Below are 27,769 nucleotides of genomic sequence, written 5' to 3' on the forward strand. Positions count from 1 at the left end.
ACATTTGATTAAGGCAAACTTAAATGAGAGAATGGAAACGAAAATGTCGACCTATTTTTATTTGTAAAGAAGCATTACTCTAGAACGGTAAACGTGACACCACCATAATTCAAACTTGATCGTGGTAATAAGCATTGTGTATAAGGCTGGTGTGTATAAGTTCATTACCATTTGATTGAGGCAAACTATTATAGTTAGAGAACGGAAACCAATTTTGGGAAACGCGGACGGACGGACGCGGAAATACAGATGGACAAGGGTAAAACTGTGTGTCTCATCCGCTAAGCCATTGACATAAATAAAGCACTATATTTTTGGTATGATTACTTGTTCTTTTATTTTCTATGTCATCCTCTATCCAATATTTTTTTTCAATAATAGCGTAACAGTACCTACATAAAACCACCAGGTTGTGTGTGTTTAGCCTATACTGGAATCGATTCAAACATTCCTCGGGATTTTTTCGTCTTTTCAAAACTTCATTTTTGTTATTCCGTGAATTATTAATTGATAATTTGCAACGTTCAGCGGAAAATATTTCAAGCATTTTCAGTGCGAGTAAACTTAATTAATCAAACATTGAATACATTAGGTATGTTCTGAAAAGAATGCTAAGAGTTCAGATATAACCGCAATAAATAAGACATACGATATAAAAATGATGATTATGTAATATGATTGCCAATGAGACAACTATCCACCAGAGTTAAAATGAAGTAGTAGTGAGCAATTGTAGGTCATCATATGGCCTTCAACAATGAGAAAATCAATACATAAAAAATGTGGCGGGGTTATAGATAGAAAGATGATCCTGAGTATGAATGAAATATTTGCCACTGGTAGATTATATATGCTTCCCGTCTATACTTATTTTGGGGGAAAGAATGAAGGGGCATCATATATTTATTTATTTATTTTTTGGAGTTTTAACGCCACTTTTAAGCACCGCTTTTGTGCTATTTGGTGGAGGAAGCCGGAGTGCCCGGAGAAAACCACCGACGTTCGATAGGAAAACTTACAATCCTGGTCAATTAAGATTGGAGTCGAGTGCACCCGCACGAGCGGGGTTCGAACTCACAACCTCAGTGTTGACTGGCTAGTGATTACAGTAGTAACTACTGTAAACCACTCGGCCACCGAGGCCCCTAGAGGCATCGTATATAATCTATTGTTATTGTTATGTATCGTATGGATAAGGGCAAGAACAAACTTAAGGTGTAGAATAAACGGCAAAAAAATATATAGAACAGAGAAAATAGACTAAAACATAAAGTAGAGAGAATAAATATGATGTTAAAATATAAACAAAATTGAAAAAGGGATCACAATAAATAAAGAAAAGAGAAAGATGGTCTAAAAAGTTAAAGAATAAAGAATTGAAGAGTCCCCTATCCAGACCCTCAGTTAATGTCTAGCACAATACATGTATATATGGATTCTTTGGGAGTCTTGCATTACGTTATTAATTGAGCCAACCCAGCCACTCTATTCTTTCTATGAAATAGTTGTATAACTCGGATAAATTAAAAGAAAAAGTATGAAAAAATGTCATTTTTACAACTAATATTTGTTTATCCCATATCTCAGTAAATGAGGCCAAAAATAAAATTTACATTGTTTAATGTTGACTACTTACCTACCTAAAAAGCAGCCTATCTAAAATATTTTATGATTTGAATTTTTAGTTTAAGATATTTTTCTTGCTCTTACGTCGTTTTCTTGTCTAAAACATGTAAATTATGTTGTTGGCCAAAAAAAAACCCTACCTACCTAACCAACTCTACAAGGCATGTGTAGGCTTCATCAAACAAAGATTTTTTTAAAGATGGCCTGATATAGAAAAATACGCGATACCTTATAAAAAAAACAGAGCAAAATATGGTGAATTAACCAAATATTAAACTATTCCTTTTGGAAAAGAGAGATATGTCTTAATTAAAAAAATATTCTGAAAATGTGTGAAATACTTGCCACTGGACTTACATCAAACAACACTCAATCTATCTTTATCAAAAACGTGTTGTTATCAAACGTATAGCGGAATACAGCTGAATACTTCTCTTCCAACCGAAGTAGGTCTGGATGGAGTTAACAGCATAGAGAATAATGAAAAAATAGAGAAAAATGTGCTGAATTATAAAGATTAGAGAATATGTGCAAAGTATATAGAGCTATGGAAAATAAAAGATTTAGATAATAAAATAATTATCACAGAAAGGAATTATTTAACAGAATAATCCTTCCATTTAAAGATAAAGAATAAACGCCATTAACAAAATTATTGAATACACATAATTATCTGTCAGATCGTCCCCGTGTCCCTTAAGGTAGTAAATTAAAGCAACTTGGACTATTCCTTTTATATGAGTCGAATGAGCTATGTAGATCGGCAACAATCATGCCCATATAATATATATATATATGCACTCTGACATAAGTTACGACAATCTTACCATGTGTTCGCTACTCTCCCATCTCAGTGGACATAAGAAACGACAACGTAGGAAGGAATTCAAAGGACACAGTATTAATTTATCGTATCCCACCTTACCAAAGAAATCCCTCCAACAAAACAGTTTCCATATTACATATTTAACTAACTAGAAAATATATCCTTCCGACAGAGCAGTACCCCAACATATCTAACCTTACCCAGGAAAGATACCACTTCGACAGAGCAGTATCCCAAACTACATAACTTACCCAGGAAATATGCCCCACCGACAGAGCAGTACCCCAAAGTATATAAACATGATAAACTTCCTCAGGAAAGATGCCCCTAGGCCCTACGTCAGACCAGTATTTAAACCACATAAAATACCCAGGAAAGGTACCTCTCCGACAGAACAGTGCCCCAACATACCTAGCTTATCCATATAAGATATCCCTCCAACATCACGGATAGAGTCGTATCCTAAGGACATGGAGAAGTCCTTTCCAATGATAAGTAGGTAAAAAAATCCCATATGTAAAGTGACTGCATCTGAAGTATCGTGATCACTCAAGTCGGTGAAACTCGATGAATCGATCACCATCCATCCCGGTGAAAATGCTCCAGCTACTAGAAGCAACAGAGCTATTACTCCGAACACAACAGGGCAAAGTTTCTCCATTTTGTGTTAGTATATAAATCCGTATGTAATAACAAGTTGTTGTATACTGATTAAAATTAATAACACATCACTCGTAAACTTATTTTTGATTCTACATGGGATTGCATTTTATTTAAGCCTTTTAATGAATCAGATGTTTATTGCACAGTGAATGCATGTCTTAGTATGTTCAAGAGAATGATTAACCGTTTCACAGAAGTGCTTATTAAAGCAGATATATAAATGGTGTGAGACAACGTACAGTGCTTATCATTGCTACTAATCATGTGTATTTCTATGGCAATAACATTCACGTGCTAAAAATAGGAATGTACAGCAGTTCAAGGTTTGGAAGCGACCATTTGATTCGAAGGGGTGTGTAGAAAATTTGGTCTGATCAGAATATTTAGTTATATATGTATGCCAGACGTAGTGTTTGCTTTAAATTTGTTGCTAAATGTGTAGTGCGTTTAAACTTTTTTTGCGGTCATAATAACTATTTTGCTTATATGGGTTCCAGAATTTTTTTCGAATATTCCGAATAACTGCAAGGTCCCGACAACATTATAATCAAATGACTCCCCCCCCCCTTTTCTCTTGTAAAAAAATCAATCTTCATATGTACGTTACAGGAAATCTATTCATGTGAGCATATGGGAATAATATTTGTGGATTGCTTTTCATAGCCATGACTTGGTACAGCTAGGTAAAACTTTCAAATGAAAAAAGGGAATAGAAGCAGATCTAACACTGCTCAATATTTCAGTTTAGTATGACTGCCATTATGGGGTATGGATAGTGGTTCTTAATATCTGAATTCTTCAAATTTTTAAGGCATTTTTCTTTATTTTTAAAAAATAACGCCTATTATGTAAAATTTTCCAGAAAATGATTTTACAATTAAAATGTTCTGTAACAAGATTATTTCTTTATTCTGTAAATCGTTCATTTCTGTAATCAGTAAATTTTATTACCTTATTCTTAACAATCAGTTATTCTTTATACTATTGCACCCCCCCCCCCCCCCCCCCCCTTTTCTCTATTCTTTATATTTAAAGTGCTCATTTTTCTCTATTAATTATTTTAATTGGCCATTGTTCTCCTTTCTATAAACTATATCCAGTCCCTCTCATACTAGGTAAGCGTGTTCTGCAAAACTTGGCTTCGTATTCATTATACATACCTCACAACCATACATGGACACAATGCGGCCCGGGGACAATTATAAATCAATCAATCGCGGGAGCATAACGATTTTAAATTCATTTGATGTTCCATAAGATTTTCGTTATATTTACATTAAACATTGTTAAAGGGGGAAGTCTTTTTCAACCTCACGTTTATAATTATCAAACTAAAATTATAAATATCATTAAATATGTATGGAGAATAATGCATGGTAAAATTCGTATCATATGCTGTATCAACCCGAGTAACCAATATCAGCCATAGAAAAGATTGAGCCAAGACTAGAAAAATTGGACAAAAAAATCCAGAATACAAAAAATAACAGACAAACAAATTAAGAATAGAAAGTAATGAAGTGCTAAAATATAAAGAATAGAGAATAATTAGCAAAATAGATAACGAATAAAGAAACACCTAAAAATGAAAAAAAAGTGAAGAACACTTTCGAGACACTGTGTTATAGTTAGAAAACACAACCTTTTCATGACGAATTTCTTCTACTTCTTTTTGTAATGAACTGTTTGGCATCGTATCTTCGTACTTACTGTTTAAAAACAACTATCAACGACATTAGACTATTTGAGTTACCTCGCTTTTATCGAGCAATTCATGTCAAATAAAATTGTATCAGCTGAATTACGTATTCACCGAGTATGAGAATATTACTGTATGATTCATACTTTTCCAAAAGGTGTAATATCATGGTAATTTCAAAAATATTATGAAAGAACGGTTATATATAAAGAGCTAATTTTTTTCAAGCTGTTTGTTGCAATTAAAATCATTATTTTGTGTGTGAGAAAAAAGAAAACTAAATGATAGAAATTAAATATTCATAAAAGGACAACTCTTGAAGTTCATGGTCTACATAACAAAGTCACCACTTGTAGTTGTACTTTAAGCCAATCGTTTCGACTGTTTGTATGTAACGTGTGATTGATCGTGTATTGCTTGTCAACGTCCAGTGGAAAATACTTCATGCATATTTAGGACGAGAACAAATTAACAATTCATACGATAGGTATGTTCTTCAGGGTAGGTCGGCAGGGATGAAGGACAAGAAATTATGAATTCCACTGACAAATGGGGTAAATTTGATAGGGGCACACATTTTGGTTTGCAACCGGCTACCTTCGGACCCCTCAAAGAGATGTTGGAATGGTTCTTTAACATGAAGAAACCGCTACACTCTCACTTAACGAGACCTTGGATGTATCGTCCAGATTCCGCCTCGATGTTGTTCAGTATGTACACATCCCTCACAGCCAAACGGACGCCCCACTTTTGCAAGAGCAGGAAAAGTTCAGAAATGACCATATTGCTATGCCATTCAACCCTTTAGATGCCCAATCTATACTATAAGGAAATGCATGGAAATAAAAGAAACATATTGTTGGTTTCAGTACGCACTACATCCCTTATATCGGAAAACCAAAACAATGTAAACGACAGGCTAAGAGTACAAACTGGTTACATTGATCTTCAATGGTATCGTTAAACGCGGAGTAAAACTATTCTATAACCTTGTCTACTTTTGTACCGTAGTTAAAATCATTAGAGTATTTTTAATATTAAGATATTTTGTTTACGTTTCATTGTCCAATTTGGATGTTAAATGTCATGGGTCATAGGCCGTATATAATTAGCACATCGTGGTATTGTTCGACTGATTGTATCTCATCTGAATGGTATTGTTCATCTGATTGTATCATCTAAATTTAGTATTGTTCATCTGATTGTATCATCTAAAGTTAGTATTGTTTTACTAACGTCTTATTTGTGTGAAGGTTTTGTTATTGAGGCATACAATATGTTCTTCTCTTGTTTAGGTTGCTAAGGTAGAATATTCAGCATTTTACACATCTGGATATTATATGTAATTATTGTGAATTAAAAACACCTGGTTTAAATTCGATAAAAGGTAAAAATTAATGGTTTTAAATAATTGGCTTTTCATAAATTGTTTTGATATAAATTAGGCCCTTAGTTTTACTCGTTTGAATTGTTTCACATTTTTCTTAAAAGGGCCTTTTATATCCGACTATACGTTATGGGTTTTTCTCATTGCTGAAGTCCTTACGGTTGTCTATAATTGCTTTAAATCCACTTCATCTGAACTTGGGTGGATAGTTGCCTCATTGGCAATCATACCACATCTCTTTATTTTTATATTGATATAAATATTACGTTATTTGAATTAAATATTTTCCTTGCTGTACTATTCCGATATTTTGCTTGCAGTACTATTCCAATTTTTTGCTTGCAGCCAGTGAACAAATGTTAAGTCACATCTTACGTATCTCTTTGGTTTTTTTTTAATAATTTGATTGATTGATTGATTAATTGTATGATCGATCGATTGATTGATTGATTGATTGATTGATTGCTTATAATACAGAACAATATTTCATACGAAAAATGTGCGCACTGTCTACATGTACCTTTCAATCCAACTAAAACTACAGAACAAAAGAAGTAATTTTTATTTTAATTTACGTGTTAATATTTATGGACGTTGCGTTTTACTGTGACATAAAACATGACTTTGAAATACCGCTTGATTGTTGTTTACCAATCAAAATTATTTTGTTCTTGTGAAATATCGTTAAAATATATAATTACATATAGGTACGTCTAAACAAGTGACAACTACTCTACGACAGATCCATCCATTTGATCACCAGTGAAGGTGATACACGGCTGAAAACACATATTATATTCATAATTACTCTAAATATCAGCACAACAATGTTTAAATCTGCAAATTTGCGGAAGCAAATCTTTGTTCTTCCCTCGCCGGGATTCGAACTCATGCTAATGGTGATATCGTGACAACACATCTTGCACTATGTCCAGTGCCCTTTTTTTTTTCTCTTGATAAAATTTTATTATTACTCTAAATATCAGCACAACAATGTTGAATCTGCAAATTTGCACCTTCACTGGTAATCCAATGGATGGGTCAATCGTAGAGTTGTCACTTGTTTAGACGTACTTATCAAATAATTATTTCTGTGACTGCATCTTACGATCCTTTACGACAGATAATTTAGCTAATCTGCAATCAATTCCATCTTCATGCCTAATATATCATGTACTGTGTTACAACTCTAGATTCTACTGACGAGGAAAGGTAACACTAGGCCACCGAAAGCTGAATTTTAGTTCAGTTTAGGTAGCCGAATAGTCTAGAGCGCTGGACACAGTGCAGGCGGTGTTGTCACGATATCCCAATAGCGTGAGTTTAAATCCCGTCGAGGGAAGAACAAACAAAAATTTGCTTCCGCAAATTTGCAGATTTAACATTGTTGTGCTGATATTTAGAGTAATTATGAATTAAATATATATATATATTTCTCTAATTCTATGGAAATTTATCCCTTTCCGAACCCATTGTATAAAAATATTTAATCAACGTGTGGTTGCCAGTGATCTCAGAAGATGATTGGATGAGTTTAAGGGTCATAACCTTTCTCAGCTCACTGGATGTATCAAAATATGCTAACAGGTGTTAATGAAATTGACAACTTTATGGAAAGTGGAAGGCACTCGAAGGGGATTTTAGTTTAGCAAAAAAGGAAATTTATTTTTTAATCATTAGAGAAACAGATTCTTACATAGTTACTCGTGGATTATCGGATTTATCCAATCTCGATAGTTAAATTATAAATTTTAAAGTCCTCGCCGAGGCTCGGACTTTAAAATTGATAATTTAACTATCTCGATTGGATAAATCCGATAATCCACTAGTATCAATGTAAGAATCTATATATATATATTTTAATTAGTTTAAACGATAATGGAATGGTAATGTATATATTTCAGATAGTAATGACTCAGTCCGAAAAGTTCTGCAAGCCATGTTCGAGAAGTGGAAGGTCATCCGTTGCTGTAAAACACTGTCATGACTGTGCAGAAACGTTGTGTTCGGATTGCTTCCAAGCCCATGATACGTTCAAACCTCTTCTCACTCACCACGTCACTGTCCTTGGTGATACTTGGGTACATGCGTCTTTGAGAAGTAAATTATGTACAGAACATCCGGGTTCCAAAGTGGAATATTACTGTAACTCGCATGCGTGCCTTTGCTGCAAGTCATGCATAGGAGTCGGACATAACAGTTGTAGCAAAGTAAAGCCGATCGATATTGCTTCAAAAGGCGTGAAAAAATCAGCAGAGTTTAATGATTTTGTAAAGTCAATTGGCATCATGAGGAAAACGGTAAGCCAGCTAAAGGAGAAAACGCACCAAAATAAAGAAGATCTTTGTGACAACAAGGCTAAAATCAAGAAACGGATTCGAAAATACAAATCAAACGTTCTCAAACACATTGATAATATCGAAACAGAACTGATAGCGGAAGTAGACTCCGTGTTTTCATCTATAATATCGAAAGCCGAGAATGAGGTAAATATAATTGATCAACAAACAGAGCACGTTAACGAAATGTGCAATCAGTATGAATTTCTTGAAAAGAATGGAACAGAAAGCGATCTATTTGTAGTTCTAAATTCTAATTCGAAAAGTATTGCGAAAAGTCTAGAGGATCTCAAAGTAGCTTTGAAATCACGTGAACAAACGGAAGTCTCCTTTCAAAAGTCAAATTTGCTGTCTGTAATTAACTCCCTTGGAACAATAACTGTTGATACTATAAATGAAGATGGTTGTTATACTAATGAAAGTGGTTTTGCCACCGACACTGTTAGAAAGCGCCGTCAAAACTACATGCCTACGAGATTTAAGTTGGATAAAACATTTATGGTAAGTGACAACAATGACGACATTGAAGTAACTGGAATTGGAGTAACACGAAATGACAGTTTAATTCTCTGTAACAAGCATAGTGCCAAGTTGATGATTTATTCAAGTAAAATTAAGTATCTCTGCGAACTACCACTTGCAGGGAAGCCATGGGATATAACCGTCGTACCGGATTCGGACGAAGCATGGGTTACAATCCCGGAAAGCAGTTGTATTCAGCATGTAGATGCAGATTCCTCAAATGTCGATCCACCAATTAAAGTTCCTAAGTGTTATGGAATAACTTTGGTAGAAGATAATATTGCATTGGGGCGATGGGGCGAGGTTGTCATTGTTAACAAGGACGGGATTCGTGTCAAACAACTGGAATTTGGAAAGGGAATAATACACAGCCTCTCTTCTGGTATCAATGGGACAATCTACTGCTGTGAGGGTGAAGATGGGATGTTCCGATGTATCAGACTCCTAGATGGAAAAGTCATGTTTACGTATAATTCCGAGAATTTTCGATGGCCAGTTAACATGGCGACTGATGTGCAGGATAATATATATCTGCTCGGAATGAAGTCGCATAACCTTCATCGCCTGCTACCAAAAGGAACGTTTCATAAAGAAATGTTGACAGAGAGTGACGAACTTAACTTCCCGCGATGCATTGCGTTTAATAAAAACTATTCGAAATTGTACATATCAAATGATCTGGGAAAATCTATTTCTGTTTTCTCTTGTAAATATATTTGAAATTTTTCTCAGCAAGATCTTTAAATAAATGTTGTGAAATAATCGTACATGTAGACGTATCTCCTCCGCTTTCAAGATGTCTTTAACCTAATAATATTGACCAGTTCTTTTATACCCCAGCCGCAGCGTCAGCTGTTGCAATTACTTCTTAAATTCATTTTACTATTGGTTCGATAGAGAGGCGAATGATATGAAAGGGACATTCAAACTCATATATTAGTCGAAAAATAAACTGAAAACGCCATGGTTAAAAACCAAAAAGACAAACAGACAAACAACAGTATACAAAACACATCAGAGAAAACCAAAGTCTGAGCAACACGAACCCCACCAAATCCGGGGTGGATCTCAGTTACTCCGGAAGGGTAAGCAGAAACCTGCTCCAAAACTTGTAATGAACTTAATATAAGATTACACAAGCACTATTTACAGAATAGGTTTATTTGTAGAGTTTTAAGTATGAGAATTTACGTCGGATCCACAGTTGGATCATATCGATGAGTCAGACTTAGAAATAGTATTTAATGTTTCGCGTTTAAAAATTTAAACATATTAACCAGAATGAGCAATAACAAGTCGAATACCGTTACCTTATTCACCACTAGAACGTCAAAAACGGTGGCTAAGTTGTTCATCGATCTAAAACATGGCACAGTCCGATGTTGCTAACCTGCAGATTATGAAAAAAATTGTCTTTACGATCATCAATATTTCTGGCTCAAGTATCCCGAAGTTCACGTATTTCATTATAATACTATGATTTTCTTGCAAATTTCTTAAGATTTCAACTTGACATTAAGATGATTCCAGTTAATAGTTTCAACTTTAAAAATGTGTACATGTGTTATTCATTTTCAATTTAAAGTAAAGGGTTTTGTAAATTGTTGACGCAAGACATATTCTTGTTAAAGAATTTCAATTTCGATTTTGATGGGTTTTAAAAAGGCGTTTTATATTCAAACGATTTCAGTTTAAACTAGTGTATACGTATTATAACCATGTATTGTACCATTTGGAAATATATTTGATTTACGAATCTATAAACATGGTTTCCTGACAGCGATTTTCAGGTAAGAAATCGAACTTTGACTTTGAATAATGTAAAAACCACACAAACATTCTTTGTCCTAATATCTGCCGTGCAGCAATCACCTTTACTGTTTATTAATATCAAATTTCCACTGTAAGATATTGACAGCTGTATATATCCTTGACAATCATCATTTTCCCATTTTTTTGTGAGATAAACACCTGAATATTCCGTGATTTCAATTGCAGTTAAATCCGGTTTCGATTCCGATATTAATATTTTCAAGTAAAATAAATTTGGTTTTCTACGCCCTCTGGCAATAGGTTGACAATTGAATGTTATAATTTCTCCTCGATGAATCGGTCGGTTCAAAGTACATGATGTCCATGGGTTTTGATGGATCAAGCTAATTTTTGTAGGAGAGAAAAACAGCATTTTAACCAAATCACTAGTAATGGCGTCACTTCCGTTTGTTGATATGACGTTAACATCCATGTTCTCATGAATTTTATAATCTTTAAAACCACCAATATTCACTGGAAAAGATAGAATTGAATTAAACTGTTTATATATTCACCAAAGTTTTATTGTTAAAGCAAATGTAAATAGTATTCCAGATTCTGTCCAACCTAAACATGCCATGAATAATGTGCAATGTTAAGCAAACGGCAATCAATCAATCAATTTTTCCCAAAAAATCTTGTTGGAAATGCGATCTTATGCAGTGCAAAATTCAGCTGGAAGATTTTTAAACAAACCTGATAAATAATTGCAAATGCCGAAATATTGATTACTTTGAGTAGAAATCTAGTGTTGGTTTTCTTCATTGTTGAAGGCCGTACCTGTAACAGCTGACATCATTTGCGTCATTAGTCTCTGGTGATGATCGTCTCTTTGAAAATCATACCAATTCTTCCTGATAGATACAGACGACACACCGAGGTGTCAAAAAATATTATGAATTATAATATTTCTTACCTATTTCAACAGAAACTGTGCCATAAACTATTTCAAAGACAATCCAAGCGCCTCTATTTCTTTTCACGTTTGCAAAGCGCTTGCCTGTAGTAACTGAGCGTAAAGTCAGTGTATCGCCATCTTGTCTTTTACCTCGCATGATCGTAACAAATATCGGTGAAACGTTTGAGAGTGTAATACTACTTATTTGTGAAATAAGATCAGCTCCATGCACATGTTTTCTTAGGTTACCCAAGAAAATCGGGTCGATCTGAATTACGCCAAACCGTATCTCACCACTTCCAAACAATTGGACAGTGATTTTATCGCCCTGGTTGACAGGCAAGTTTGTAAATGCCACACCACCCGCATAAACTGGCGCCCACGTCACTGCTAAGCCATTGTCAACGACTGTCAAATTTTTACCGTGTTCTTCAAACTTAATTTCTAAAATTATACATAAACATACTACTAAATTAAATTTTGATGAATTTATGTGATGTCACATATTTGTCTTTTTAAACATTGCATCCTGTTTTGTATCAACTATACCAGTACTTTTGTTAATAAAAATGTGATTGTCGTAGAATCCGGATTCCGAATTGGACCTAGCTTTTTTAAGTTTCTTCTCGATGCGCAACTACCATATGTGTTGACTTAAAAATGTGGACATTGTATCGATCTGATGAGTTGAGCCCTTTTCAACTGATTTTTATATTTTTTTTTATGTTGTACTGTTACACCACTATCCCAGGTTAGGCGGAGGGTTTAGCGCCTACAAACTAGTTTAACCCCGCCACCTTCTGTATGTGCCTGTGCCAATTCACTAGCCTGTAATTCGGTGGTTGTGCATGTAGTTTATTTCTGAATATCATACTTGTTTTTCATTCACTGTTTTGTACATAAATCAGGTCGTTCGTTTTCTCGTTGGAATTGTTTTACATCTGATATTTCAGTGCCTTTTATAGATGACTATGCGGTATGGGGTTTCTCATTGTTGAAGACCGTATGGTTATCTATAGTTAATAAATTTTGTCTCATTTGGTCTCTGGTGGAGAGTTGTTTTATTGGCAATTATATCACATCTTCTTATTTTCAACAACAACAAAAGTTCCAAACAATAATACTCCTTGACATTTATTTTTAATCACAAAGCATAAAATATATTTGAATAAAATAAACTTAAATAAAGTAAACTTGACGTTAAGACGTCCATAGTTAGTAACCAGATAATCCAGAGGAGTAAACGACTCGTAGTCTATTTACACAACTGTACGGCTCCTGCGGGTGAAGACCCGGTTACGAGTTACAAAGAAAGAACCACAGAGCGGGTATACAAAAAGTGAACAAAATGCAGATGCACTCCAGGAAAGCAGTTCAAGTTATTTCAAACATTTAAGTCATTTTTACTGTTGACTGTTTAATTGTTAAGAATTACAGTCTATCATTCAAATTTTGTCAGATGAATGAGTTAACTTTTCATTAAAATGATAATGTGCATCGTAATATTTTATATAAATTTCAAATTTACCTTTTGTTGAAACCATTTTTAAATTCAAACTTCCATTTAAAGTTTCATGTCGATAAACGATTCATTAATTCAGAATAACGTGTTAAGTGATCCTATCATAGAAAACAATAGAGTTACTCATTTATTAAGATTAATATTGTAACAGTTACATGTACACTTTGGAATGAGATAAAGACATGTGAAGACAGATGTATATAGTACTTGTAAATGTATACAGTAAATTGGAACTTCTTGACAGGTCAACCTATTTCAAAGTTATATTTGAACGAATTCTTTTTGGGTCAACCTATAAATATATATGGACCTTCAGTTGAGAATGGGAATGGATTTACGTTAAACGTTCAGGGGCAAACAATACATGCATATTAGGACCAGAACATGTCAATACGATATGAGTATGAACTCTGTTTGTTTGTACTTGACCGTTACACTGAGTCGGATTTTAACGTGCTAGTACTCATATTATCAGTACACATGTAGACAGTATGTTGATCGATTGATTGGTGTTTAACGCCACTTTCAACACTATTGTGCTATTTCGCTGCAATCAGTTTTTATTGGGGGAGAACGCCGGAGTGCCCAGAGAGAATCACAGTCCTTCGGTAGGAAAAGTGACAACCCTATTCAATAAGAATTGGAGTCGAGCGCACCTACCACGTGCTGGAATCGAACTCACAACCTCAGTGTTGACTGGCTAGTGATACAGTAGTTCGACTACCTAGACCACTCGGCAACCGAGGCCCCCCGACATTATTTCGACTCTGAGAAGACCATTCTTTGCTCTTACTCCTCGCTGCTTAAATTAGGTGTGTTTAGCGGAGAAGAAGCGAATGTAAATTTCCAAGTCTTAGGTTTGACACGGCAGTGGTTGAGCCGACGAATCGAACGCACTCGATGCAAGAAGGTATCACTAGATCAACAAAGCGGTTGTGAGGCCCCTCATGGGGGTGTCCAAGTAATCACATAATCAAAAAATGTTTGCCAAAATAATCACATAATCATTAATTATTTTTTTAAACAAGATAAATCAAATAGTCAAAAATGCAATCCTAGATTATCAAGTAATCAAATAATCATGAAATGTTTGGTCTGGTAATCAAATAATCACTATAAAAACGACCAAGTAATCACATTATCAAAAACCCCATGAGGAGGCTCGGTTGTCTTTGATTGATATCAGTTGTCAAATAAACTCATCCATCACGCTGACAAATTTTAGTTTAATCCATCGCCTGCCAACAAATGTGAGGAAAACATCAATGATACAGAAATCAAACGTATTAAAAATATAAAAGACGACTTCAGTAGAATGTCTTCAATTGTAAAAAAAAAGTATGATAAGCACTAAGACTCTATAAAAAAAATGTTGTAAGACTGGTGTCTAACTACGATTTCTGCAAAGGACAATATATTGGCATATATTTCTTAAAGATCCTATTATAATGAGCATGTGTACTTATTTTCAAGATTTTGTCACCACAATTTACGGTTAACTGCCATGAACTAAAACTTGTATCCGAAGCTAACCGTGCAAAACGGACGGACGAACGGACGAATGTAGACACTGGAAAAATAATGTCCGCCTCTCACTATCAAAGGCTGGGCATACACACATTCAGAGTATCATATATCATGTTTTATAATGTATAAATATTGATTGTACTTGTTTGAGAGATGAGACTTTAATAAAACATTGAATTGAATTGAATTATAAAACTATAAAATCAATGATGAGACAGACATAAACACATGTTGATAGGTTTAACTGGTTTTTTTTAGCACTCCCTTTTTTGGAGAATAATAAAAGAAAATACCACACCAAAGAACAATTGAAACCTAACTGTTTGCCAATTCCATAATTGAATCTGAAATGTTGTTTCCATTTCGAGGGACATAAAATTACACTGACAACAAAGAGCTACCGGAAAGAGCATATCTAATTTATTTGTGTGACCTTTAAGTTTTTCAAATCTTTTTAATTAATTGATCCAGCCTTTAATTGGCAAGGGGAAACAATTAGTGATAAACATGTTCAAATTGGACTATTGGTTAGTATAAAATCCTGTCCTTTTACAGTCTAATATTGGCTGCTGTACTTAGATATATAATTCATGCATCAACGTTTTTAACATCAAGATTAGGAACACAAACACGTATGCAGATATGCAATTGGGAAGTTTATCCATACACCGTGATTCATATAGCAAGCAGTAATGGAACAAATCTGAGGGATAGAGATAGTCTCCATTGAATTACCAATCTGATTAGGGTGTACTCTATATCCAAAATGATTAAAAATATAAGCATGCACAAACGATATGGCTTTAATCATTTCTGACCATAAAAAGGATTTTAAATTCAATTTTCAGTTACAGTAATTTTTAATTTTTGTATATATAATAACATTTGAAGAGAAAACTATATTCAGATAAAAAATATCACATAAAATCTATCGTTTCTTCAGTAATCTGACCAGAATGTTTGTCTCTGTACCGTACGATAATTTCCGTTCCTCCAGTTTCCATATCAATAAAACCTTCCGCATTTTCCGGCCATTTACCGTTTGGCGGATTAACAGTGATTTTTCCTCTGAGGGAACAACCAGCGTCCGTGATATATTTAGGATCTTCGTCTTGTGAAGCATAAACTTCGATAATCTTCGGATGTTTTCGTAGCTCTTTGTTTGTATGAAGATCTTGTATTGCCACTGTACGTGTTTGTCCAAGTTTAATGATTTCATTTATTGAAAACATTTTTTGAAAACTTTTATCTGCTCGCAATTGTCCATCAATTTTAAACGTTTTCTTTTCCGTTTGACCTTCTGGTACATATGGACGACGGAGTGTGAGGCCTAACGTTTCACGACAGACTCGGCCAGTAACTATGGCTGGTTCGTGACCAAATATAACTGATCCTTTTAAAACTGCCAATGATGTCGCCACGGGCGACACAACATCTCTTATAACGGGAAAGGCGTCAACAATTGCTTCCCGGATAACAGGAGCATCGGAAAATCCACCAACTAATATCATAGCAGACGGCCATGCACATCCTCTTTTCAAAAAGCTTTCATTAATATGATTGACAATTTTATTTACACAGTCTTGGAAAAATCTTTTGAATATTGCTAGGTCAAATCGCAATTTGTCACCTGTTATTCTTACTAAACCTTTATATTTGTCTTGTAATTCATCTTTTATGTCTTTTCCTCGCTTACTTTTAAAAATATGACGAAGGTCGCCCCCAAATCTGATTCCGACACCGGTTTTCGTACCTGAAGTTGAAAGTGTTTTCTTCTGCACTTCAAAGTCTCTCATCATCTCCAAATATTGGGAAAGATAATCTCTTTTAAACTCATCCATGACGTCATTTCCGAATACAGATTCTAAGAATTTTTCAAAATTCTTATTGACTTGGTTACCTCCCCAAGCCCCTCCTGTAACTCTGTACACGTGCTCTATATAGGTAAGTTTCTCTTCACGTTTTATTACTTTGACAACCGTTATATCAGCCGTACCACCTGAAATGATAATAGTGCTATTCATAAAATGGTACTACAAACACAGAAAGTTCATACTAACAGTGGCGGATTCAAGAGGTGTGACGTAGAGTGATTACACCCTCCTTTGGTCGGAATTCTTTTTCGGCATAAAATCGTTTAAAAAAATTTCGCATCGCTCCGCTCAGCAGTTTATATCATTATGAATTACGCGCCCTCTTTCGCTTTCAAAAATCCTGTATTCGCTTCTGACAAAGTACTAATTACAGAACCGTACGTGTCACTGTGCATTTATCTTATTAATAGACAAAATCTTCTACCGAACTATGATCAACTATAGTTAGTTTTAATCTGGTTCTACATTTGGCCGATGACTGAAATAGTTCGGAACCTATAACATTTTGTATATTAATTAAAGATACTATAATTTGCTAAATATTTCGACAAAACATTAGAATGCAACTATCCGTGGGTAGCTGTTTTAGTCTGTGGTCTTTAATGGATAGTTTTTTAAATGGCAAACATACCACACCTCTTCATTTTCATATAAGCGTGCCGTTTGAGTAAAAACTCCTCAAAGATACCAGACTCATCAGTGCGCTTGATTCAAATCAGATGGAGAGCCAACTCAAATACGAAGTTGCAGAGTATAAAAGTTTTAAACATAGTGTAAACTCGTAAACATGTTATCGTCCTGAATATATGCTTTGCCATTGAACGTTGTTTTTCTTTCACGCGGAACATGTTTCAATACGATAACTATGATCGGTGCTATGAACTTTTAATTTTAAAGTTTTATCTTCCACATTACTTCTTCAAACGTTTAACATATAAACATCTTCAAAGTTGACGAGTAAAGCTTTCGTTGGATATACTAAAAGTATTTGATATGGCTTGAGGCAGACAAGCCAGATGCACCTAGAGGAGCAGGGACTTCCTTCTATACAGGGGGTTTTCCTGGGTTGAAACTATTTTTTTTTATGTGAACGTTTAATGGTGTTACGGGGGTTGGAACCCCATTTTTCCGCGCCATGTCTGTCTTTTCACGATTGCTATTGTGACTGATTGTCATTCATCGACAACTGTTGGTTTTTTTATTGTACTTCCATCTTCTCGCTTTTTGTATCATTGGGAACACTGTCAGTAAATCTTGAAATATAGGCAAGTTTACAATTCTTTTTCCATGGATGAGTTCTCTTTTATTGTCATTATTCCCCATTTATTGACCAACCAAGTGACAGACAAATGTCGCACAATTTTCCAAATGTTAAGCTCAGGATTGACTGGAAAGGGTCAAAGGTTGATCGAATTCTAAACACAAGTTATTCTATATAGAAATTAAAAATAATTACCGAATCTACATAAAAACTAGATAACAACGATACTAGAGGGGTCGTAGGACGGGTTGTCATCACGAATTCCTGAGAAAAAAAGTACTTTTTTCGGATTCCGCAAAAAAAATAATCATTAATTCTCGAGTCTTGATAGATGTAGGTTGGTTTCCTCCGTAAAATATTCAGTGTGCCTTCGGAATATACAAATGTTGTCAAGATTGTCAATAATGGTCGGGTACCAGTCTATGATAGATGTAAATCCCAAATTTCCGCGCAAATTTAGACCCAATACCGAATTCCCGCAAAAATTAAAGCCCATCCCGACGTTCCGCCCCCTTATACTACTTACCACCCAGATCTACTATCATAAGTCTTCGTTTTTCCTGGAAATATTTAGCAATTCCTTGGTCATCGGGTAACAGACTACAAAACAAGGCAGCAGCTTCCGGTTCATATGCTAGCATCATCTGGGAACTTTTTATACCTGCCTGAGAGTAGAAAAAGATAGAGTTCTTACTTTCATTCATTTGCAAGCATCTTTTGGGAATTTCTTAACCTGTCTGCACAAGGTCATGTTTTCTCTGGCTGTTAATGACGTCTTTACACTACTAATACATACATTGGATGTTGGATGTGTACTGATTGATATTTTAGTCTTAGATACATGATTTCTTTCGATAGTTGTTATTGGCTTTGAATTATCTGTCAGTATAACTGCGAGTACTCTCAGATCTGAATTTAGTGTCTTCTTGTTTTTGGGATGTATAAGTACCCGTCCATGTCCACTCTGTGTTTGGTTTTAGATGTTTTTTCTATTTGTATTCATCTGATGAGTTAAGCCTTTTTCACCTGATTTTTATAGTTTGTTCCTTTGTTGTACTGTTACATCATTGTCTCAGGTTAGGGGAGGTTTGAGCGCTCACAAACATGTTTAACCCTGCAACATTCTTTATGAGCCTGTCCCAAGTCAGTAGCCTGTAGTTCAGTGGTTGTCGTTGAATCATATCTGTCATATCTGTTTTTCGTACATTGTTTTGTTATAAATTAGTTCGTTAGTTTTCTCAATTGAATTGTTTCATATTTTTCATGTCGGGACCTTTTATAGCCGACTATACGGTATTGGTTTTTTTCTCACTGTTGAAGGCCGTAAGGTTGCCTATTATTGCGTTCATCCACTTCATTTGAACTTTAGTGGATAGTTGTCTCATTGGCAATCCTAGAACATCTTATTTTTATACTGAGGGTAGACAAAGACACAATTAATCAATAAATTCATTCGTTTATTCGTTCGCTTATTTTTCTTCATTCATTCATTCATTTCAGGGGCGGATCAAGGATTTTTGAAAGGTGTGGATGTTATTCCATAAAACGTACAATACCGTGTACCGCCAAGGGAATCGAGGCAGGACATTTTTGGACGATTTTATGCCAAACAAATCATAGTAATCGTGAAAACCCGTTGGTATAATTAATTTTGGACGATCAAATGAGGCGTATGCTCCCCCCTGGCTCCGGCACTGCATTTGTTTGGTTTTCCTTCATTCTTACATTGGTGGTTACACTCTATCATTCATTTACTCATTCATTTATTTCTTGTTTATTCATTTATTTGATCATTATGTACAGATAATTGTAGCTCAGGAAGGGAATCCAGTTAGTAAATCAACAGATAAAACTAATCGATAACAACTGCCTTTTTTCGTGTAATTGGTAGGTGTGGGTTAAACTTAGATTCCAGGAAATAAACCATCCTTTCTATAGGTTTAAATGTAGGTTTAATCCAACTCTTTCTACACAAGGAAATGCCTGTACCAAGTCAGGAATATGACAGTTGTTTTCCATTCGTTGAATGTGTTTGATCTGTTGATTTTGCCATTTGATAAGGGACTTTCCGATTTGAATTTTCCTTGGAGTTCGGTATTTTTGTTATTTTACTTTTAATTATATATATAGCTTCTTATGTCTTAGATGATAGGGAAAAACAATATTTTTCTTGACCAAAAAGTGGGAGGAACAATAGTTTTGCCAACCCTAACCGTTCAGTGGCGGATCCAGAAATTTTCAAAAAGGGGGAGGGGGGCACTGACTGCCTACTAAGAGGGGGCCCGTTCCAGTCATGCTTCAGTGATTCCCTATATAATCAACCCATTTTTTCCCACAAAAGGGGGGGGGGGCGGGCACCCTTGCCCCCCCCCCCCCCCCCCTTTATCCGCCTCTGGCGGTTCCTATGCCCCTGAATCTAAGGAATAAGTAAATGCATAAAATGATAACAATATCAATAAAGACCTCACAAACAACCGACACTAAACTTATTAATTTGACCTATTTTTTGTCTATTCTTCATTATTTTGGCGCCAGCCAGTTTATTCTGCACTTTCTGTCAATTATTCTCTATTCTGAAAACCCCATTCAGACTCTCATTTATAGTTTAAATGGTGCCAAAAGTGTAAAATCCAATCATTACCTTCACTATCACACAAGTATACATCACACATTTAGTTTAAGTATCATCTTTTTTTTTAATATTTTTTATGATTTAATGACTTCCTTGAACATAGGAAACGCTAGTTTCGACATTACCTAGTACTAAGTATCACAAAAAAGGGAAATGACTCATTGATACATAATTTAAGTTTTGACTTGATAAAGTAATATTAGCCACGCTGTCAATAACAATCATTGTTTATATTTTTGTAGTGTCTGCCCATTGAGGTATTTGATGTTTTAAAACTAAATTTAATAACCTCGGTTCAACAGTTCGCAATTGGAATCAAATATTTACAGAGTTCTCGAAAAGTGGTGGTCCGAAGGTTTTGTCCACCAAAATATTGCAAAGAACCGACACACAATTTTGGTATTTTGCAAACGATCTAATTGTGAGGACCTACAGATTTTCTTCAAGGACCACCAGGGGAAAAATGATTTTGAGAACTTAGCAAATAAAGATAGAAACATTATAAGTACAATTAATTATCATCAAAGATCTTAATATGTTAAAGTGGTACCAAACACCTTGACTAAAACAAATTTGGCTCGTTTAATTTTCATAAAATTTTGACAAAATATTTACTTTGACCTTTTGACAAAAATATAAAAAAAAAATCAAAAAATTGAACCACACACTTTATCGCAAAAATTTCATTGGATATATAGTAGTTTGACAAACACTAATTTTGATTATTGAAAAGCCTAATATTTCCTTATCAATAGAACGTAACTAAAACGTTCAGCTTTTACAGAGTTATCTCCCTGTAGTGATGTATATCACCTTAACATGTTGGCATATTTTGTGTTCATTTAGCAGATTGTATAGGTCGAATGTGTTGCTTTGGGAGTTGTCTTGCCAGTTTAATTGTCTGAAAATTATAACAACGGCAAATAAGGAACTAAAGATTATTTGAAATTGTTTTGCAATCTCATCCTGTTATGAACAAAAAAAAATTTATAAAAAAATCTGAGACTTGCGCCTGCCCCCCCCCCCAAAAAAAAACAAAAAAAAACAACAACAACAACACAAAACAATAAAGATAAAAAAATAACACAAAATCAAAAAACTTCCAAAGAGAGTTTAATTGGGACAAACCGTGTACCAACTCTAAATCATATAAAACTGAAAACAAGTAATATCTTCTACGTTGCATCAATGGAAATTATTTTAGTATCTGTTAGATTGATAAAAGTGACCGACTATTTAAAATGATGATGTAGTTTTGATAAGGTTCATGACCATAAGTTTAAACTTTTATATTCCGAAGGAACGTCGCTGAATATTTATACACATAGCAAATCCGAACAGACGCCACCTCATTATGTGCGGTAATGCCCAATGGGTAAGCAAGAACGTGGGGGGAAGGGGAGCTAACATTGTTTCGACACCAATTGAATGCTCAGTTTACTATGTTTATGTCCCTTTTGTTCATATAGCTCTTCCAGTGTTTAGGTCTTACACTTCCTCAGCACTTTACCCTATTATATCGATCCTCTGAAGATATTTTACCTTCTCAGAGGCTACCCTCATGAACTGCTTTGCAGCATCGCTCCAAATGGAAGGAACGGTAATCACAAAGAAGACATCATTGATAGTAAAGCCTAACTTTTTGTCGGTGAACAAAGATATCTTACCTTCTTATATATATAGAGAGGATACCCTCATGAACTGCTTTGCAGCGTCGCTCCAAATGCAGGAACGGTAATCACAAAGAAGACATAATTGATAGTAAAGCCTAACTTTTTGTCAGTGAACAAAGATTTCTTACCTTCTTATATATATATAGAGGCTACCCTCATGAACTGCTTTGCAGCGTCGCTCCAAATGCAGGAACGGTAATCACAAAGAAGACATAATTGATAGTAAAGTCTAACTTTTTGTCAGTGAACAAAGATTTCTTACCTTCTCAGGGGCTACCCTCATGAACTGCTTTGCAGCGTCGCTCCAAATGGCAGGAACGGTAATCACAAAGAAGACATAATTGATAGTAAAGCCTAACTTTTTGTCGGTGAACAAAATATCTTACCTTCTCAAAGGCTAACCTCATGAACTGCTTTGCAGCATAGCTCCAAGTGGCAGGAAAGGTAATCACAAAGTAGACGTCATTGGTAGTAATACCTAACTGTTTGTCGGTGAGCAAAGATAGCTTACCTTCTCAGAGGCCACCCTCATAAACTGCTTTGCAGCGTCGCTCCAAATGGCAGGAACGGTAATCACAAAGAAGACATCATTGATAGTAAAGCCTAACTTTTTGTCGGTGAACATTTCAAGGAAATGATCTTTGAGAAACCTTATTGATTCAGTAAATACGTTGATAGCCGGCAATTCTTTTCCTGTTACGTCTTGGATCATCATTCCCAAAGAAATTTCCTGGAAAAAATTTATTTCATTTATTTGTGTAATAAATCGATTTAACCTCATATAGCATTTTATAGACTCGTAAACGAATAATACCTTCTTCAATTGAATATTAAGAAGGTGTTGGCTACGATTAGGTGGAAAATAGAATAGTAACGAAAAATCATTGTTATGTCCGTAATTAATCGGTTCCCAATCCGATCTTGCATTCCGGCATTTAGTCTTAAACGTAAGGATAATTTTAAGTAATAGTGACGTTTTCAACGTAATAGTAGCAAGTACCTATTAGGAATAAATATTTACACCCAAATTTTCGGTAAGTGTTGCATTTTGTGAATATTCGATAAAGTGAACAATGCTTTTTTATGTGATATTTTAATCATTGTGGGTTCGCATGGCGGATGACGCATGCATAACAGAAGACGCTTACCCTGTCGACACTGCATAACAGAAGACGCTTACCCTGTCGACACTGCATAACAGGAGACGCTTACCCTGTCGACACATCATAACAGGAGACGCTTACCCTGTCGACACTGCATAACAGGAGACGCTTACCCTGTCGACACATCATAACAGGAGACGCTTACCCTGTCGACACATCCAGTCTCTCTTCTTTTTGGTGTTAATGCGATTCCCCACGTTTTTGTTTGTTAGGGAGCTACCATTTGATTTTTAGGGGGGGGGGGGGCTAGGATGAAATTTGAAAACAGGGCAGGACAGGAGTTTTGAGTAAAAAAAAAGGCAGGATGACAATTTATGTAAAAAAAAAGTCAGGATAAACTAAAAAAAAAGGCAGGACAAAATTTTTCATCCTAGCCCCCTATAAAAATCAAATGGTAGCTCCCTTACCTTCATTCGTCTTTTAATTCGATTTATGACATTTGAACATTGGTAAACTGGCTGCTGTCACAGTTGCTCATATTTGTGTACTCTGTAGAAACAAGAATATGTTTGTGCTACTTTTAAAATACAGATGCGGATACATGATTTTAAGTTTTCTGCTTAATGGTTTTTTTTTTTTGTACTTTTGTGGGGTTTTTTTGGAAGGGGTTGCCATAGTAGTGTTAGTTTGTTTCGATTTATGATTTTGACTGGCTAATTGGTATCTCCTCTTCAAAGGCAAAAAAAATTTAATAGTGCAAACAAATAGAAAAATAGAAAAAAGCGAAAATATTTAACGAATAGAGGGGAGCATCAGTATTAGGTATAATGAATAAAAGGTCCAGAAATGTAATAGAGAAAAATGGCCAATTCGATTAAAGAATACAGAAAGGAAGAAGACAAAAATGTAATAGAGAAAAATGGCCAATTCGATTAAAGAATACAGAAATGAAGAAGACACTCATACACATCCTCATATCAAATTAAATAATTACATACCCTATTATGCAACTGCATTTTGAAGTTTTTGACAAAATAATATTTGGCCGCTTTTTCTGGGTCATCGTCCAACAAGTCTGAGTAAGTATGTTGTGCTCGGTATCCAAAGCAGTTAAATGATTGGTCAGGATTGAGAAGCAATATAGATGGCGCTTTCATCTCTGAACTGTGAACTCCCTCTGCTGACCAATCATTTGTGCTAATTTTAAGTGGGTTGGACTCAAAATCAGATCTGAAGGAAAAGGCATATCCTGAGAAAGTTGTTCCCAAGTCTATAGCAGCAACAACTAACCGACTTCCTCTGCTTTCTGATGCTCTCCTTGTCGCCATTTTTTTTATTAATAACTACAAGAATAATTAACTCAGTTAAAATAAACTGTTTGAATCATATTAAAAAATTTCATTAAATTGATTGGTTGATTAGTGTTTGCCCTACGTTAAATAACAGATATTGTGCAATAAAATTGGTACCCAGTATATTTCATTAATATCACCTTAATTTAAAACTTAAAAACTAAAACGACAAAAAAAAATGAGTCTACAAAATACATTACGGAAAACACTTAAAAAACAAAATTCACGAAAACCATCAAAGACCGGAAGTGATGTCATGAACTCTGGGAAGGGTAATCAGTTGCTGCTCCACTATTGGCGCCCGTAAACTTACTTAAAGTATATGAGATCACTAGGGCAGGGGCGGATCCAGAACCTTGATGTCTTGGGAGGGGGGGCACCATGAGACCAAAATTAAATATTTAATTAGAGATGTATATATGCGAGTGTGGGTGGTAAGGGTGGTGGTGGTGGTGGTGGTGTGTGTGTGGGAGGGGGTCAAATCATCGTTTCTATAGTTCTATATCTTTTCATGATTTTTTTACCATTTCACTCTATTCTTTATTTTTCTGCCAATTGATCTGTATTGTAATTGTCCTAAGCATGCATGTAATATTTGCCACTGCACGTTTAGCAACAAACAATCACCTCTTTATTCTGTTATTTATATTTATTCATATTTATTGGTCCCATTATTCTCTTTTCTATAAACCCATCAGAGACATATATTATATGTCTCTGATCCCATTCATATCCTCATAAATGGTGACCCATTCCTAGACTCATACATGTATGTACATGGTAATTGAAACAGGAAAAATAAAAATATACGTATTAGTTCCAGATTATGTTTTTAACATACAATTGCGTTTTATTAATGATTATATATTAGACAGTGACAACAAAATTCTTTTTTGTGGAAAGGGGGGGGCATTTTTTTTAAAACAAATTATTGGTTTCCTTTGAAAATAGGAGTGAAAAGAAAATACGACATTTCAAATAGTTTAAAAAAAGTCTTGTTTGAAAAAAAAGTTTGTTGTTGAATAAAGTCACACCAGATGACAGTTTGGAAAAAGAAAAAATTACAAAAATGGTAATGTGAGAATTTTGTTATGAAGACATATCCCATATATCGATACTAATATTCTTGGCACTAAACATATATTTGTACATATTTGTTTAAAACACAGATTTTGGTTAGTAATTTCTTTCCCGATCAGAAGATTTCACCTGTTAATCGATCTTAATCTATGATATTGTATTTAAAACCAATAAAAATATTCGTACTTTTCCAATCAACATGTACATGTATATAGTTTACATCAAATCTTTTAAAAAGAGACATTACACACAGGTGTCAATATTTACACAACCTCCGATAAGTTGTCATAAATCACGCATGTAACGCCATGTTGAAGCTGGGGTTAATTAACGGCCAGCGAAGAAGTCAAATCAAGCTGTGATTAATTTCCGCTCTAGATAAGCAGATTCAGTAGCAATGAAATTATTTTAGAATTTTTTTTGGTGACCTGGACTGGGGGGGGGGGGGGCACGTGCCCTCTATGCCCCCCGGTAAATCCGCCACTGTAGGGTGCTGTTATCTAGTACCAAAAAGTGTGCAAACGTTGACTGATAATCTGTCACAATTCTTTTTTTTTTCAATAATACGCATGTGAATGTCTATTATACAACTCAATATTATATAATAATATATGAACACTCAAGATATTCAGGAAAATGGTGAAATTGTCCTTCAAAATGCAACAACAAAAACTACTAAGTATTATGTACACATGTCAGAATATGGAACATCGGACTCAAACAAATATACCGTACAATCTCATAAAATCTAGGAGTACGTTTCCTGTTACTCCTCCTCCCCTAACACAACTTCAGCACCACAAATATTTACAAATACCTGAGACAAAAACAAACGGTTGTTAACCCCACCCTCAAAAATTATTGGACGATTGCCCGAATCCGATTTTAAATGAATAAATAAAAAAATGATTACCTCTTCTCACAGCTAACCTGCAGATACACAATTTAGTTCATGGTCAATTGTGTGTCATTCTCTTCAAACGTAAAAATAAAACTGTTGTATCCATTACATGACCTTCTCATTAATTAACTTCCTTGTTAGCACTAAAATAGAAAATTTTCCAAGGGAGAGAATGGGGTTTCCAATCGGTTATTTATAGTTGGTATATTTTCCTTGTATTATTATATTTAATTTGTCGAGAATTACGTTTCCATTGTGCACTTGTTTTTCTTAAATATGAAAAAAAGTGATATTTTATTGCCTGTTATAATCACAAAAGTACCACAAAAAAACTGCGGGTGATAAAGTATCAGCATTGGTATTATTAAATATAAAAAAAAATAAGGCATGGATCCAGGGGGGAGGGGGGGGGGGGGGGGGTTCAAACCCCGGAAAACCATGAAACGTTCACATAATTTATAAAAAAAACAAAACAAACAAACAAACAAACAAAAACGAAAAAATCGAAATATAGGGGGGGGGGGGGGGGGGGGGTTCCAACCCCCGGAACACCTGCCCCTGGATCCGCCAATGAAAATGGTATGTTTAATTCAAGTTAAAATTTTAAATTCATTTGCATGTATATTTAGGTACAGGTTATTAACTATGAAGTTGTTGTCGTTAAAAAATGTTGCATTATGAAGCACAGACTGGTTTGTGACATAAAAATAAAATATTTTTCATTAAAACTTTTTTTGTGATAAAATTTGCAAGCTATTTCAGTCAGTGTATGCATCAATTTATGAATTAACTGGTTGTAGAGGCGGATTTAGGAGATTTATATATAATAAACGCATAGACTTTTTACAGTATCACGCCAAACGTTGGCTTTCCGGAGTCCCCCCCCCCCCCTTTTTAAAAATCCCTGATCCGTACCTGGGTTGTATACTTATAGTTATCTAACCTCATGATCAAAAGCATTGAGGTTTTGCGTCCTGTGTAAAGTATAAATAAATTCAATCTTTAACTACTTCTCAAATTAAGAATCATTGTTTAATGAAATATTTTTAAAATTATAGATATTGCAGCAAAA

The 27,769-nt window shown here is 34.8% G+C and overlaps 3 protein-coding genes across 4 annotated transcripts; 1 reads left to right on the forward strand and 2 right to left on the reverse strand.

Moving 5' to 3' along the window:
* The first annotated feature begins 6,104 nt into the window (after positions 1-6,104).
* On the forward strand, positions 6,105-9,825 carry LOC127721211 (tripartite motif-containing protein 45-like). Its single transcript, XM_052227896.1, has 2 exons — positions 6,105-6,201; positions 8,106-9,825. The coding sequence occupies exon 2, from the start codon at positions 8,112-8,114 to the stop codon at positions 9,780-9,782; it is 1,671 nt and encodes a 556-aa protein (XP_052083856.1). The 5' UTR covers positions 6,105-6,201; positions 8,106-8,111; the 3' UTR covers positions 9,783-9,825.
* A 462-nt stretch (positions 9,826-10,287) lies between these two features.
* LOC127721213 (uncharacterized) lies at positions 10,288-15,608 on the reverse strand. The gene is made up of 3 exons (XM_052227900.1): positions 13,301-15,608; positions 11,791-12,216; positions 10,288-11,348 (listed from the first exon to the last, which is right to left on the reverse strand). Exons 1-3 carry the CDS (start codon positions 13,314-13,316, stop codon positions 10,849-10,851), a joined length of 942 nt encoding a protein of 313 aa, XP_052083860.1. The 5' UTR covers positions 13,317-15,608; the 3' UTR covers positions 10,288-10,848.
* Positions 15,609-15,662: 54 nt separating this feature from the next.
* LOC127721210 (heat shock 70 kDa protein 12A-like) lies at positions 15,663-26,841 on the reverse strand. Of its 2 annotated transcripts, none has more exons than XM_052227893.1 (5): positions 26,710-26,841; positions 24,363-24,707; positions 22,773-22,991; positions 18,483-18,621; positions 15,663-16,820 (listed from the first exon to the last, which is right to left on the reverse strand). In XM_052227893.1, the coding sequence occupies exons 2-5, from the start codon at positions 24,690-24,692 to the stop codon at positions 15,739-15,741; spliced, it is 1,770 nt and encodes a 589-aa protein (XP_052083853.1). In that variant the 5' UTR covers positions 24,693-24,707; positions 26,710-26,841; the 3' UTR covers positions 15,663-15,738. The 2 variants fall into 2 exon arrangements, with proteins under 2 accessions (XP_052083853.1, XP_052083854.1); XM_052227894.1 differs by having other exon boundaries at positions 26,727-26,840.
* Positions 26,842-27,769: the final 928 nt, after the last annotated feature.

The sequence above is a fragment of the Mytilus californianus genome, unplaced genomic scaffold (assembly GCF_021869535.1).
Source record: "Mytilus californianus isolate M0D057914Y unplaced genomic scaffold, xbMytCali1.0.p SCAF_12, whole genome shotgun sequence".
Classification (NCBI taxonomy): Eukaryota; Metazoa; Mollusca; class Bivalvia; order Mytilida; family Mytilidae; genus Mytilus; species Mytilus californianus.

Excerpts from the sequence above, each read along its gene's own strand:
- LOC127721210 (XM_052227893.1), bottom strand. The coding sequence starts at position 24,692 with ATGGCGACAAGGAGAGCATCAGAAAGCAGAGGAAGTCGGTTAGTTGTT. Across the intron at positions 22,992-24,362 it reads AAATGCAGTTGCATAATAGG|GAAATTTCTTTGGGAATGAT; the intron begins GTATGTAATTAT and ends AATTTTTTCCAG. Across the intron at positions 18,622-22,772 it reads TGAGGGTGGCCTCTGAGAAG|GCAGGTATAAAAAGTTCCCA; the intron begins GTAAGCTATCTT and ends TTCTACTCTCAG.
- LOC127721211 (XM_052227896.1), top strand. The coding sequence starts at position 8,112 with ATGACTCAGTCCGAAAAGTTCTGCAAGCCATGTTCGAGAAGTGGAAGG.
- LOC127721213 (XM_052227900.1), bottom strand. Across the intron at positions 11,349-11,790 it reads CACAGTTTCTGTTGAAATAG|TGAATATTGGTGGTTTTAAA; the intron begins GTAAGAAATATT and ends TATCTTTTCCAG.